This window comes from Vulpes lagopus, chromosome 9 (genome assembly GCF_018345385.1).
Source record: "Vulpes lagopus strain Blue_001 chromosome 9, ASM1834538v1, whole genome shotgun sequence".
NCBI lineage: Eukaryota > Metazoa > Chordata > Mammalia > Carnivora > Canidae > Vulpes > Vulpes lagopus.
This window is the reverse complement of record NC_054832.1, coordinates 21,926,225-21,942,238: the sequence shown is the minus strand read 5'-3', so window position 1 is coordinate 21,942,238 and position 16,014 is coordinate 21,926,225. Positions and strand designations below refer to the sequence as shown.

Genomic DNA, 16,014 nt, shown 5'->3' with positions numbered 1-16,014 from the left:
GTATATCTTCCAGGAGCATCAATGTTACTCCAAGATTATGTGTAAGATCCATTACTTGATAAATTCCTTCCATCCATGCATCCATTCAATTATTTTGTGTTCAGGGGGAAATAGAAGTCTGGAGACCCAGGGATCCCTGGGTGGCGCAGCGGTTTAGCGCCTGCCTTTGGCCCAGGGCGCGATCCTGGAGACCCGGGATCGAGTCCCACATCAGGCTCCCGGTGCATGGAGCCTGCTTCTTCCTCTGCCTGTGTCTCTGCCTCTCTCTCTCTCTGTGACTATCATAAATAAATAAAAAATTAAAAAAAAAATTTAGAAGTCTGGAGACCCAGACATCAGTATTTTAAAAAATTCTCTGGTTGGTTGCCAAGGGTATCAATATTGAGAACCTCTGATGTACATGTTTTGGCCCTTCTAATGTTTCCCACCTTATTTCCTATTATTTTCCTCCCACTCACTTTGTTCTAGTTAGTGTCTGTTCTCGTTTTTGCCTTGAACATCTCAGGCATACTTACACCTCAGAGTCTTTTCTGTGGCTGTTCACTCTTTCTGAAACATTCTTCCTCTATAAAACCCCTTATCTTTCTTAGTTCCTTCAAGACTTTGCTCAGAACTTCTTTTCATTGACAACATAAAAAAATCTCATTTAAAAAATTCTTATTTTAGTTATTAATCTGCTGGTTATCTTACTAATGAGCTAACTAGAGCTTTCACTTGTGCTATTTACGTAAGTATTTTAACATTTTGAGAATTGTTGATAGAATTCATTACATTCCCACTGGCAGTGAAGGAAGGTTCCTTTTTCTGCACATTCTTGCCAACACTTGTTACTTCTTGTTGGGTTAAGCCATTCTGACAGGTGTGAGGTGATATTTCATGGTGGTTTTGATTTGCATTTCCCTGATGATTAGTGATGTTGAGCATCTGAGTGATTTATCTGTTGCCCATCTGTATGTCTTCTCTGGAAAATGTATATTCACGTCCTCTGCCCATTTTAAAATTTGATTATTTGGACTTTTTGGTGTTGTGGAAGTTCTTTATATAGTTTGGATACTAATCCTTTATCAGATATGTCATTTGCAGTTATCTTCTCCCATTCAGCAGGTTCCCTTTTGGTTTTGTTGGTGGTTTCCTTGGCTGTGCAAAATCTTTTTATTTTGATGGAGTCCCAATAGTTTATTTTTTATCTAGAGACATATCTAGAAAAATGTTGCTAAAGCTGATGTCAAAGAGATTATCGCTTCTGTTTGCTTCCAGTTTTATAGTTTCAGGTTTCACATTGAGGTCTTTGTCCACTTTGAATTTATTTTTGTGGTGTAGGTGTAGGAAGGTGGTCCAGGTCCATTTTCATTTTTTGCATATGCTGTCCAGTTTTCCCAGCATCATTTATTAAAGAGGCTGTATTTTCCCCATTGTATATTCTTGCCTGTTTTGCCACAGATTAATTGACCATATAATGGTGGGGTTATTTCTGGACTTGCTATTCTGTTCTGTTGATCTATGTGTCTATTTTTGTGCTAGTACCATACTATTTTGATTACTATAGCTTTGTTGTATATCTTAAAATTTGGAACCATCTTTAGTTTTGCTCTTCTTTCTCAAGATTGTTTTGGCTATTCAATATCTTATACAGTTCCATACAAATTTGAGGGTTTCATTCTGTGAAAAAATGCTGTTGGTATTTTGATAGGGATTGCACTGAATCTGTAATTGCCTGGGTAGTATAGACATTGTAATGATATTCTTCTAATCCATTGTAATAATATTCTTCTAGTCCATTAGAACAGATTACCTTTTCATTTGTGTCATTATCAATTTCTCTCATTAACGTTCTACAGGTTTTCAGAGTACAAGTCTTTCTCCTCCTTGGTTGAATTTATTCCTGGGTGTTTTCTTATTTTTTGTCCAATTCTTAATTTCTCTTTCTGTTACATCATTATTAGTATATAGAAATGGAATAGAATTCTCTATATTAATTTTGTTTCCTGCAGCTTTCCTGAAAGTCGTTTGTCCACCCTAATTATTTCTGGTGGACACTGTAGGATTTTCTATATATAGTATCATGTCATTAGCAAATAGTGCAAGTTTTACTTCCTTACCAATTTGGATGCCTTTTATTTTTTTTTCTTCCCTGATTACTGCAGCTAGGACTTCCAGTACGATGTTGAATAAAAGTGAGAATGGACATCTTTATCTTATTCCTGATCTTAGAGGGAAAGTTATGTTTTTTACCATTGAGTATGATGAGAGCTGTACGTTCTTCATATATGACCTTTATTACACTGAGGTATGCTTGCTCCAAACCTACTTTGTTGAGAATTTTTATTATGAACAGATTTTTAATTTTGTCAAATGCTTTTTCTGCATCTACTGAGATGATCATGTTTTCTATCCTTCATTTTGTTAATGTGGTACGTTAGGTTGATTGATTCTTGAATATCAAACCATCCTTGCATCCTTGGAAAAATATCACTTGATTGTGGTGAATGATCCTCTCAATGTATTGCTGAATTTTTGTTTGCTAATATTTTGTTGAGGATTTTTGCATCTCTGTTCATCAGGGATATTGTAGTTTTCTCTTTATCTACTGTCTTTGGTTTTGGTATCAGGGTAGTGCTGGCCTCATAGAATGTATTTGGAAGCTTTCCTCCTTCTTCTATTTTCTGGAATAGTTTGAGGAATATAGATATGAACTCTTCTTTAAATGTTTGGTAGGATTCACCTGTGAATCCATCTGGTCCTGGACTTCTCTGTTTGTTGGTAGTTTTTTGATTAATGATTCAATTTGTTACTAGGAATCATTCTGTTCAGATTTTCTATGTCTTCCTCATTCAGTTGGAAGAGTGTATGTCTCTATGAATTTATCCATTTCTTCTTGGTTGTCCAGTTTGTTTGCATACAATTTTTCATAAAATTTTTTATAATTCTTTGTATTTCTGTGGCGTTGTTACTTTTCCTTCAATTCTGATTTTAGTTATTCGTTTTTTTTTCTTGATTGTACATACCTGTTTTTTTAAATTTTTTTCAAATTAGCTCTTGGTTTCACTCATCTTTTCTGATGTTTGTTTAGTCTCTCATTCATTTATGTTCTGATCTATATCATTTCCTTTCTTGTACTCACTTTGGGCTTTGTTTTCCTTTTTTAGTTTCTTTAGGTATAAGTTTAAATTACTTTGAAATTTTTCTTGTTTTTTCAGTTAGACCTGTATTATATAAATTTCCATCTTAGAACTGCTTTTGTTGCATCCTCAAACTTTTGGACTGTTGTATTTTCATGTCTCCATGCATTTTTTGGTTTCTCCTTTGATTTCTTGGTTGACAAATTTATTGTTTAGTAGCAACCTTGTTTAGATGGCATGTGTTTGTGTTTTTTCCCCCTTATAATTGATTTCTAGTTTCATATTGTCATCAGAAAAGATGAATGATAGGATTCCTGTCGTCTTAAATTGTTCCATGAAAGGGAGGTATATACAAAATGACCTCCAAAGGCAAAAAATGAAGACTGGTAGATATTGAAGAAGTCTAACAAATCCAGGTTGATGAGAAATAGTTTATTATGGGGACTTTTGGACAGAAGAATGTCTTTGATGGCTGCAAGACAAGTAGATCTCTCTAACACCGCCCTTAAGACCTGCTTTTATAGCCCTGGAGTCTGGGAGTACATGCTGGAGAATGTGTATCATAGTCATATCTGCAGAGTAGATCAAGGACATTATGCCCTGAGAGTTTCCTTAAGGGTGTGGTGAAACAAACAAAAAATCAGGGTACAGGAGCTGTACTTAAGATTTCTAGTCACAGAAATGTCCCCATGATAGATTTGTCCAAGGTGACATTAGTGTGGTTCACATATAAATTTATTGAGACTTATTTTGTGTCCTAACATGTATCCAGGAGAATGTTCCATGTGCACTTGAAAAGAAGGTATATTGTGTTGTTTTTGGATGGAAATGTTCTATGTATATTACGTTCATGTGGTCTAATGTGTCACTTAATGACAATTTCCTTATTGATTTTCTGTCCGGAAAATGTCTGTTATGTGGAGTGTTAAAGTCATATACTATTACTGTATTACTGTCAATTTCTCCCTTTATGTCTGTTAACATTTGCCTTATGTATTTAGGTGCTCTCGTGTTGGGTGGACAGATATTTTTTATGTCTTTTTATTGGATTGGTTCCTTTATCATTATGTAATGCCTTTTGTCTCATTACAGCCTTTGGTTTTTTGTTTTTCTCTTTTTAAAAAATTTTATTTGCCAGAAGCAGAGAGTATGCATACACAAGCAGAGAAGTGGCAGAGGGCGAGGGAGAAGCAGGCTTTCTGCTGAGCAGGGAGCCCAATGCAGGGCTTGATCCCAGGACCTTGGGATCATGACCCAAGCCAAAGTCAGATGCTCAATAAGCTGAGCCACCCAGATGCCCCAACAGCCTTTGTTTTAAAGCGTATTTTGTTTGAAAGTAGTATTGCTACACTGGCCTTTTTTTTTTCTTTCACCTGTATCAAGTATCTTTTTTCATCCCTTCACTTTTAGTCTGTACATGTCATTAGGTCTAAAGCGGGTCTTTTGTAGGTAGCATATAGATGAGTCCTGTTTTTTTTTTTTTTTTTGAGTCCTGCTTTTTAAAATTCATTTCTACTCTTTATTGAGTGGAACATTTAGACCATTTACATTTTATGTAATTATAAGTGATGACTTTCTGCAGTGTTAGGCCTGGATTTTTTTTTAATTTTTTTTTTTAATCTATTTTTGGTTTTGGGTTTGTGGTTACCATGAGTTTCATATATAACATTTTAAGTACATAGCAATCTCTATTAAGTTAATAGTCATTTAAGTTCAAACATATTCTAAAATAATTTTTTATTCACATCTCTACATTTTGTGTATGCTGTCATATTTTGTATCTTTTTACTAATATTTTTATTATGTCTAAGTATGGACGTTTTCACTTAAGTCCCTTTGACATTTCTTATAAGGCCAATTTAGAGGTGATGAATTCTTTTAACTTTTGTTTGCCTGAGAAACTGTCTTACAATTCTGAATCTTGCCAGGTCAAATATTCTTGTTTGAAGGTTTCTTCCTCCCAGCACTGTGAATACATCATTCTACTCCCTTTTGGCCTGAAAAGTTTCTGCTAAAAAACGGAGTTTTTGTTTTGCATGTTATGGAGTTTCTGTTGCATGTAACTTTGCTTCTGTTTTAAAATTTCTCTTTCTCTTTATTCTTTGACACTGTATGTGTTGTGGTGTAGATCTCCTTGGGTTAATCTTGTTTGGAACTCTCTGCTTCCTGAACCAGATGTGTTTCGTTACCTTAGGTTAGTGAAGTTTTCAGCTATAGTTTAAGTTAGTTTTCTTTTTCTCTCTTCTTCTGGGATCTCTGTCACGTGAATGTTTGTTGTCTTGATGTTGTCCAAGAAACATTTAACTTATCCCTATTTTTAAAAATTCTTTTCCTTTTTGCTGTTCAGATTGGGTGCTATCACCTTATTTTCTAGATTGCTAATTTGTTCTTCTGCATCTGCTAATCTGTTGACTTCTTCCAGTGTACTTTTCATTGTTACTGTATTCTTCAGGTTTTTTTTTTTTTTTAGGTCTTCTCTTTCTTGAAGCTCTGAGTTCTTCCACTCTTTTCTCCAGTCCAGCAAGCATCTTTATGATCATTGAACTCTTTATCAGGTGCATTGCTTATCTGTTTCATTTAGCTCTTTTTGTGAGGTTTTGTTTGGAGCACATTTCTGTCTCTCGTTTTGCTTGACTTTGTGTTTGTTTCTATGAATTACGCAGAACACTTAGTCTCCTAAACTTGAAAGAATGGTCTTATGTATGGCCATCCTCTATGTAGAGTGTGTGCCTGATGCCTTTCACTGGCTGGCTAGAGCTATGGGTGTGGGCTGAGTCTTGGGGCATTCTGTGCTGGGGCTGCCTGGGGGGGATGGTTGGAACTGAAATAGGCACGGACTGGTCCTGATGCTCTCTGCTTAGTATATGTTCTGCAGGACAGCTGAAGCCTAAATGTGTTCAAGCTAAGGAGTTCCTTCCAGGGCTCTCTGCATAGAACATCCCCTGGCAGGACAGATAAAGCTGCAGTGGGTACTAGCTGGGGGGCCCAAGGCTCTAAAGTGCAGAGGGCACACTGGCAGGCTAGCTGGAGCCAAAGTGAGTGTAAGCGAGTTTTCTGGGGTTCTGTGTGCAGAGGTACCTTTGCAGCATGGCTGGAGTTGAGGTGAGGCATGGGCCAAGGGGCTTATGGGTCCTCTGTATAGGGGCACCTTGGCATGATGTAGCTCAAGTGGGCATGAGCCAGGGTGATCTGTGCAGAGGATGTCCTGGAAAGAAAGCTGAAGCTGACATGGGTGCAAGCTGGCATAACTTGGGATCCTCAGTGCAGGGAGTGCCATGGTGGGGCAACTGAAACTGAGGTTGGTATGGGCCAAGATTTCCCGGGGTGTTGTGCACAGGGGGCACCCTGGCAGGGTGGCTGGAATCAAGGTGGGCATAGGCTGGGGTTTCCTGGGGTGCTCTGCACAGGGGGCAACGTGATGAGGCAGCTGGATGAACTGGGAGGTCCCAGAGTGCTCTGTGCTAGGGGTTCCCCAGCAAGTTTTATGAAGCCGAAGTAATGACCAGGAGTGTCCTGGTGTGGCCACCCTTGGGCTGTGTTGTTGGGACTGGTGGGGGTGTGTGGGCTAGGAGATAGGGGCTCATTGAGGTGATAAGCGGGCTAGGGCACCCAGGCCCTACCTCCTGACCACCCTACCAAGGTTTTGTAAAGGAGAATCTAAACCATGGTGCTTGCCAACCTCCCTGATCCCAGAGTTCCTGCAGCTCCCCTTCTGTTCAGTGGTGTTCTAGGGCTGTAGCTTTTATTCTCTAGCTTCTCTTTTAAACTATAGCTCCTTTCTCTGCACCCCAGGACATCCATGAGTGGTGCGGGCTAGGTTTCCAGGGCTTGCGTTAACTGGCTGGCTATGGCACAGGGAATGTGCTCCTGTCTATCAAGGTGGAGGGGGAAGGTAAATCCCAAGGACTTAGGTTCCAGCAGCTCTGCCATCATTTGGCAAGGTTCTAGGGCTGCATCTTTTACATAGTGTTGCTATTTATTTATTAAATTTTTATTTATTCATGAGAGACAGAGAGAGGTGCAGAGACATAGGGAGAAGGAAGAGCAGGCTCTCTCTGGGGAGCCTGATGTGGAACTCGATTCCAAGACCCGGGGATCATGACTTGAGCCAAAGTGAATACTGGTTTTCCTATTATAAACAGCATTAACTATTTACAGTTAAGCCTTGCTATATGTTAAGCATAAAACCTTAGTGTCTTGAAGCTCACAGCTGGGAGCAGGATAAGGTTTGAATGCACAGGAACATACATTCCAAGTTACTGAATGTGCCCCGGCTTTTAGCAGGATTCTCAGATGGACCCAGGAAATCTCCAGCACATGGTCATCAGCTAAGTTTGTTCAGGGCTGCCAGGGCATACACTGACAGGCACGTCATAGCTTGTAGGTACTTAGCAGTTGCAGGGCTATCTATATCTGTGCCCCAAAGATTCCTCGGCACCAGCCCTTTGTTACTTCAATTTTATCTTAGATCACATGGCTCTTCTGTTAAAGACACACTAGGTCTTTCCTTTTTTTTTAACCCAAGACTTCTTGAAAAATTCACTTAACTATTTGTATGGACAATTATTCTAGATAAGGCAAACAAAACATGAGGCATAATTAACATTTTGCTGGGGAACACCTTCAACCAGATAATTAATACTCCAAAAATTACAGCTTATAACACAACTTTTATTAGAAAAGTTATACATAACATAGCATCAACTATTTTCAAGAACAATATTAAACCCGATAAGCAACAAAACCAGACTAACAAAATGTGTTAACAAGAAACTAATGACCTTTCTATAATCAAACATTCAATTATCTACAAATGACTTTTTACAAAGGGAGAAAAATCCATGGTTTACAGGCACATATTGAAAATAAAGCTGCAATAGCAATTTTATACACTTACCATTCTCAAGAAACTGAATCATCAAAACAGTAATTACGAGTTCACTAATTTAAAACATTTCACATAATTTAAAATTACTGGGTATACACTGAAGTCTGAGATCCAAAAGTGATTTTTTTTCCACAAAAGTGCCAACACTTAAGCTAGAACTTTCAGTGTGAGTAATTTTGCCCTAAAAAGTTAAGACATGTTCTGATAATCATAATAGTCACATAATTTCTGGTGCTATCTGGTCTGTTAATAGTAAAGCCTTTATTTGGATGCTTTTCTTAAATTATAGGAAACCGGATACAGGATTTCTGTTGCAAAGCCATTAAAATAAGGTTCCAAACACAGGAGTGTGCAGCATTGGGAAAAGATCAGTACTAAAACTTATAATAAATATCAGAGAAGCCATTAGTTATTAACAGCATTGTCTGCTTAAGGGTTAAGTCAACCAGGTGTCTCATTTCCCGCCAGTCTGTCCTTTTAGTTGTTGGCAGAGCAATTTCTATTTTCATGATCTGAGTACTCAAATATATCCAAACATCTTTTTAAAACTTTGATTTAGAGTTTCTGGAAAGTCATAAATGTTTTTATATTTATTCTACTCTAAAAAGTCTACTTCTGCTCATTTCAGAGCCTCACTAAAACAACAGATTTTAGAATAGTCAGGTTCATTAAAAAGTTTCAAATGGAATGACTTAAAAAATAGAACATTTTAAACCAAGTCCTATAATTTTGTAACTGAAGGGGTTCAGTTACAGCACAGTTTCACAGACCCTCTTGGTCATTATGGAATTACACTTTATCTCAAGAGGACAATCTGTTTTGGGCACCATCCCTAAACACAGCTGTTAACAAGACTGCCAGTGTTACTAGTAGGAAAAGACGAGTTCTTCCTGTCAAAGACTCACACCATCATTCTCAATTGTCAGGAATTTTTTTTCCTGACATGTTTTCCTTTCCAATGCAGTGATGGAGAACTAAGATAAAAATCCTGACTATTACATGCGCCAATATTGCACACATCTGTTCTGAACTGTTAAAATGATCTTCTGGGTCCTTGGGTGTGCTTGTTTTCTCCACATCAGAACACAAACACAACCATATAAGCAGTTTCCCTTAAAGATGAAATTGATAAAATACTGGAAAAAAAACAAAGAAAAAGGCAGAGATTTTGTACAGACACAAATCTAAATTTTCTCAAAGGGTTTTGTGTGCCCTACACACGGGGGCAATTTGTATACACTAGTGAAATGAACACTAGCTATAACGCTTCTAGCTGCTCAAATAATGTGGAACCTTGGTCCAGGTGTTGCAATGATGTCGCTGTATGGTTCTTCCTGCGTCAGCTCAATAGCTTGTTGCTTTTTAAGAACCAAGAAGCTGTAGAACTTTGCTGCAGCTTGCTTTCTGTTTGTGTTTCGACATAACTCAAGCAAACTGATGGATTCAGCCCCAGTTTTAGCAAGAGCTCGCTGAAATAAAACCAAAGGAAGAAGTAAATCAACGTAATCTCACAGTAAGGTGGTAGTTTTAAAAAGGTGCAATTTTGGATCCTAGAGAAAGTATACTGTATATTCTGCTAAGAGTGGACTTCTTTGAATAGTCTGAGTGATGGTAAAGGGGCAAAGTATATTATGGCACCTTTAAAATCAAATGTCCATGGAACATTCCAACAAATGTGATACAACAGTAAAACTGAACACATACACAGTTCCTAAAATTTCAACTTATTTTTAAAATCCAACTATCCTTTGCTCCTATTTTGGGAAACTCTGAATAACCTGCTTGGTATTTCACAGACACTCAAAATATCTCATTTATATCTGGCTCAACAAAACCCTAGGAGATGCAGGTACACAAAGGCATTCTATAAACCACCATAGCTTTCCTTTGCAGCATAACCACAGGAAAAGTGTTTACCTGGAGGCTCTCCAGGCTCACTCTGAGCCCAACACTTTATATATTAAAATACACAGTGCTAGAAACATGGGCTTTCTGGTCCTAGCGTGTTGCTATTTTTTTGAGGGAGCAATGCCAAGTCTTTGCGCAAGTCTAAGTCTGGACTCATGTACCTACCTGAAGCCCATGAAGCATCTGCTGAGTCCTTTTGTTCCATCTTCTTTCTTCTTGATCCTGATCACCTCCGGAAGCATCTTCATCCTGAATGAAAAGGATCCCAACAGACAAAAAAGCTGACAAAAGTGGTCTACTGCAAAATGGACTATTTCTTTATGTCCTGAAAAATCTCTTACTTGGAAGCTTATCTTTCTTAAATTGCAGAAGAAAGTCTTCTGTAACTACAAGTAAGCATTTGGCTGAATATATGATTCTATACTGGTCTATAAGGATGTGCCTACAGAGAGAGCATGGTGCCTGGACAGCTACTGCTGGTTGGTGAGCTACTGGGTATTGATTGGCCCCCTATTAAGATAATTAACTTATGTTGGCTATAAATCAACTATGCCACTAAGCACACTGCTTATTTCAATAGAATATATTTGTGTGTTTTGGCAGCATGATTATCTAGCTGATTTATATTCTGGTGGACCCCAATCTCATTGTGGACCAGTACCAAAGAGCACACAGATTAGCAGGTAAGCAGTACTTGTCTACACAGTGTTTTAAAAGAAATGGGCTATAATCCATAATACTTGATTTTCCTTGTGCTGCCCAGCTCCCCATCACCTACAGACCTGCCTTCTAAATGACTTTCTAAACTCTGAAGTTCACATGGGGCTATAGCTGAGATGCTTCCATGCTATGCTGAACTACATACCATACTTCAAAGAGCCAAGAGTTTATGGTTTCATACTGAGATTCAACACTAAGTCTGAGGTAATGGCCTACCTTAGTACACAGACTTAGAGTAGCTCTGGGGCTGAATTTTGACTTTAGTGCTTGAGTACTATAGTTTTTTTAAAAATGGTTATAAGATCTATGGCTGACATAATAATATATTATAAATACAGATACTAACGAAAGTATGTACCCAGTCCATAAGCTTCAGTCTTAGAAGAATTTTAAAAAGTTTTGAGGCATCCTAGAAGTTATTTTAAGGTTTTTAAAGTGCCTCTACTTTTTCAAAAAATAAAAGCTATTCAAACCTTTACTCAATCTGTTTTACAAAGTCACGTCTTATCCTAGTCTAATGAAAACAAAACTCCTACAAATGGAAGATGTTTGGCTATGAGATTTCCAGGCCATAGACACAATGAAAAGTCATACCAGAGGTAGATGCTAATTGCAATAAAAATTGGCCACAAGATAATAAAACCAACTACAAACGATCTAGAATTCAACCAAGAGATCAGTGAAAGGGCAGTCAGTCCTTCCAAAGCCCACAAAGGAGCCAATGACATAGCATGACATAAAATTTGATGTTATTAATGATAATCTAGATCATTAAGAATTCAGTTCAATTGTTCATGTCTGGACATTTTCCTTCGCTGTGATGCTCAACATCAAGTACCTTAGCTTCACTACGAATGTAAAAGAGAGCTAAATGACGATCTGTGCTAAATCTAGGATAGGATTTATTCATCAGGTCTCTTTGCAAGTGTTTCCTTACCTCCTCCTCTTCATCATCTTCTTTCTCCTTTTCTTTCTCCTTCTCTTTCTCTGGTAGAAGTTCTAACTCTGGAATTAACTGACAGATATTTGGAGGCTCCTCAGGGGGCAGCTCTACAGGGGGTATTTCCACCTGCTCTACCTGCTGGGGCTTAAAGCAAGGGGAAGAAATACTGAGTTCATACTGCCAAACTCCCTCACCATCAAAAATTCTAAGAACAAGATACAATCAATTGCTTTAACAAAAGTGTTGTTTTTCTACTTTTTTAGGAACCAAATACTTATATATAAAGTCTATGTGAGAAATTTGTAAATTACAAGAAAAAAAAAATCCCAAAAACTTTCTGTAGTATTATTTTAGGAAAACCCACACAAAACCGAATTACCCATTAACGCAATGCAAACAGACTTTAATATTACTGTCAACCATTTCTGCATGAAATGGTCCTAAGGCTATTATAACTAAGCTTGGGCTCTAATGAAGAGTCTTGGAGCTCTTATGACAGCATGTTTTCTGAGTCCATCTCCTGAATTTCTTCCAGGCTTAATATAGACTGCGGAGAATGTTAACAAACAAGTTCTTCCAGGACAGTAGTACTAGAGTAACCCACTCATTATCTGTCCCCACTCCCATTTCTGAGCTCATACCGAAAGATGCTCTTTTGGACAACTCTACCGCCAGAGGGTATAGAAAACTAGTTCTTAGTCTTCTGCAATACCTCTTAACAACCAAGGTTACCAAAAAGCCTCCGTTTGCCCACCAGATTAATTTATTCTATAAATTTAAGTTTGGGAAGTCTTACATTAGACCTTACTTCCTTTATATTTAATGGTAGTCAGTCTGCATAAAATAGGCAGATGTTACTTTTTTTTTTTTTTAAAGGAATTTAACAAGTATATTCTGATTCTTTAATAAGATAGCTCTCTTTCTTTTGCAGGTTACTGTAATATGAAACAGTTTTAGGTTGAAGAGTCAATACATGCATATAGAGTCTACAATGGAGAAATCTTATTTCAATAATGGTTCTGGGAAAATTGGACGATTATCTTATACCATACACAAACATCAACCCCAAATGGGTTAAAGTTTTGACTGTAGGACCATAAAACTACTAGGAGAAAACATAAGATGGATAAGCTCCTTAAAATAGGTCTGGGAAATGATTTTCTGATTTGATAGCAAAGGCAATAAAAGCAAAAAATAAGCAAGGGGGACTAGATGGAACTAAAAAGCTTCTGGAAAGGATATGAGCAATAAAATGAAAAGGCCATCTACAGAATGGAGAAAATACTTGAAAATTATTTATCTGATAAGGGGTTAACATTACAAATAAAGAACTCACACAGTTCAAGAGCAAAAATAAAACCAATTTGATTAAAAAATAGTCAAAGGAGCTGAATAAACATTTTCCAAAGAAGACCCTACAGATGGTCAACAGGTCCGTGAAAAGGTGCTCAACATCTCTTATGCAAGGAAATGCAAATCAAGAGAGAAACCCCTGTGCACTGTTGGTGCAGCCACTATGGATCACTCTAGGATCCCTTCTCAAGAAGTTAAAAATAGAACCATATATATGATTCAGCAATTTCACTTCTGCGTCTTTATCCAACAGAAATGAAATCATTCCTGTGAAAAGTTACCTGTTTCCTCATGGTTATTGCAGCATTACTTTTAAGAGCCAAGATATGAAAACAGCCTATCCATTAAAAAGATGTGATATATACATGCAATGGAATATTCACTAGGAGAAAGAAAATCCTGCCTTTTGTGATAACACGGATAGAGTTGGAAGGCATTATACTACATGAGATAAGTCAGAGAAAGACAAATACTATATGATGTCACTTATATGTAGAACCTAAAAAAAGTGGAACTCCTAAAAGCAGAGTACAATGATAGTTAACTAAAGGCTGGAAAGATACTTTCAGTCGTTAAGTTCTGGGGATCTAATACAGAGTATGGTGACTATAGTTAACATATATGAAAGCTGCTAAAAGTTCTCAAAAGAAGAAAAAATATGTTATTATGTAAGGTGATGTTATATGTATACACACACATATGTTGTGAAAGGATTTCACAAAAATCAAAGTACTGTTTTACACTGTAAACTAGTATAATGCTGTATGTCAATTATATCTCAAAAAACTGGAGAAAAAATGTTCAACTTTACTGGCAAAAACCAAAACTAATCAGACATTCGGAACTAGAGGTTAATTAAAAAGTGGTATTTAAAAAAAAGTGACATTTACTCATACATACTTGAAAAAGTTAATAGGTTCCATATGCTTTCACCTTTAATCTAGAATTGTCAGATTCACCCTGGACTAATCCTTGAGAAAGAAAAATGACTGGAATCAAGTTTAGTCAAGGATTCCACACTGGCCAAGGATGGGGTCACATTAGGCTCTGAAACAAGACTATTTAAGAAGAGTCAAAAGGCTCAAATTTCTGTGTATCTTCTCCCATGTAGGGCATACTGTGTTCACATCCTTGACTGCCATTCTTTCTCTCCAGACCTATCCCTTATTTTTTTTCCTCTAAACCACTATATTTCAAAACAGCTCCTTAGATACTAACACTATTATGAGGGATCTAAAATTCTTGATGACTGATGTGCTTACTTACAGGGATCACAGGCTCTGGGTCAATCTGTCCTGCTTTTCGCTTGACTCCTTGAGGAGGTGGTGGAGGCATGGCTGATTCATCCAAGTTTGTTCTGCTGGTCTCCATCACTGATTCCTGGAGGCGGCTTGGCTCTTCCAAAATGGGCTCATCTGCAATTGGTCATATGAAAAAGAGACATAAATTGTACAAGTCTAACAATATTTTAGAATTTCCTTGAATACTAATGCATTAAGACAAAGGTACTTTATCTAATGAAAAAAGCCAAATAAAAATTTTAGCTCTGCGAAGATTACTCAATTTGTAACAATACACGTAAAGGGGAAAAAGGGTAAAATCCCCCCACCTACAATCCAATGCAGGATAATCCTCTTATTAGAAGATTACTCAGCTAGTCTAAAACTTTAAACCTTTCCAAAAACAGAAAGCTTTCTCTTTAACAAAGCAACCAAATGTAGTTCCCTGTACAGATATTTGAGTATGTGCCTTTGTTCCAGATTTCTGTTACTCTTGGCAATATATAGGTATATCTTTTTTTTTTTTTTTTTTTTAAACACAGGTATATCTTAAGCCAAATGCTCATTTAGACTTCATCAAGGAACTATTCAAACGAACAGACCGATAACATCACGCTGCTGGTGTTGCTGCTGCTGATCCTCTCTGGGAACCTCTGGATTTTCAAATTCTTTGAGGAATTCATCCAAATTATCAGCTTCTCCTCCTTTCCGCCTTTTTCTAAGATCTTCTGGTACTAGTGGTGTAAGACAGCGTGTAAAGAGCTATAAAAGAATTAAAAATCTCAACTATAAATCACATTAAAAAAATCCATCACTGACATTTCTATTTTCCATTAAGCATGGTTTAATAGAATTATAATCAGTGTGTACACAATTTAGCATGATTTCTACTTAATGTTATATACACTACATTATATCCTGATTTTTAAATATAGGACATCCGGTTTTAAGTGAAGCAATTTTAGAAAAATTAAACACATTTTAAATTTGCCTGCAATTTATTTTCATATTCATACACTTAAAACTCCATCTAACTGGAATCCTGCCAAGTAGTTTTATGTTTTTTGACAGTTGATGACTGCATAATATTCCACTGAGTGGAGATACGTGTGTGTATGTATCACATTTGAATGGTTTTTAATATTAAGACTTTTTAGATTAATTGCAAACAATATAATGATCTTCACAGAAATAAATTTTTCCATATTTTGAATTATTTCCTTAGGAAAATTTCTAATAATGAAGCCAATGAGTCAAAGAATATAAATATTTTAAGGACTTTCTTCCAAATGATTATATGACTATGCTTCCAATAAATAGTAAAATCACTTGGTTCAATGCATATTTTAACCTCAGAATAACAGTCTAATAGCACTGCTTCACTCTGAGTTCTTCACTTCAGAACCTTGTTCTGGAATAGTCTGGAACTTAAAGTGAGCTGAAAAGGGCTTATCAGTGCAAATAATTTTCATAAAGCCAGAGAATTATTTACTGTGGGAAAAGGAGAACCATTCCATGGTTTAGAATGAAAGCAAAATGTAGACTGCGACTTGAAGCACAGTGTACACTAAGGCAATAGAACAATAATTATAAGGAGATTGAGGAGGGAGAACTATTACTAAAAACCTGTGGCTTTTAAGTATAGAAAAAATTCCTCCTACATCTTTTAGAAATACAGGTATGAGCAGGATCTTTTCAGATCAGGCTGTGTTTGTATGTTGTGATTTAAGTTAAAAAAAAAAAAAAAGTCAATGGTTTTGAAAGTTATTTTTTAAAAATGGCCAAAAGAATGCCAACTATATT

General features: G+C 36.8%; 1 protein-coding gene across 1 annotated transcript in view; it reads right to left on the bottom strand.

The window, feature by feature from the left end:
• Positions 1–7,769: 7,769 nt before the first annotated feature.
• Positions 7,770–16,014, bottom strand: part of RAD21 (RAD21 cohesin complex component) — a 30,234-nt gene continuing 21,989 nt past the window's right edge. Inside the window, exons 10-14 of the mRNA XM_041769410.1 lie at positions 14,814–14,973; positions 14,198–14,346; positions 11,573–11,722; positions 10,081–10,164; positions 7,770–9,476 (exon numbers count right to left, since the gene is read on the bottom strand). Coding sequence (XP_041625344.1) covers positions 9,285–9,476; positions 10,081–10,164; positions 11,573–11,722; positions 14,198–14,346; positions 14,814–14,973 — 735 coding nt within the window. The 3' untranslated portion in view covers positions 7,770–9,284. The remainder of the gene's footprint in view (positions 9,477–10,080; positions 10,165–11,572; positions 11,723–14,197; positions 14,347–14,813; positions 14,974–16,014) is intronic.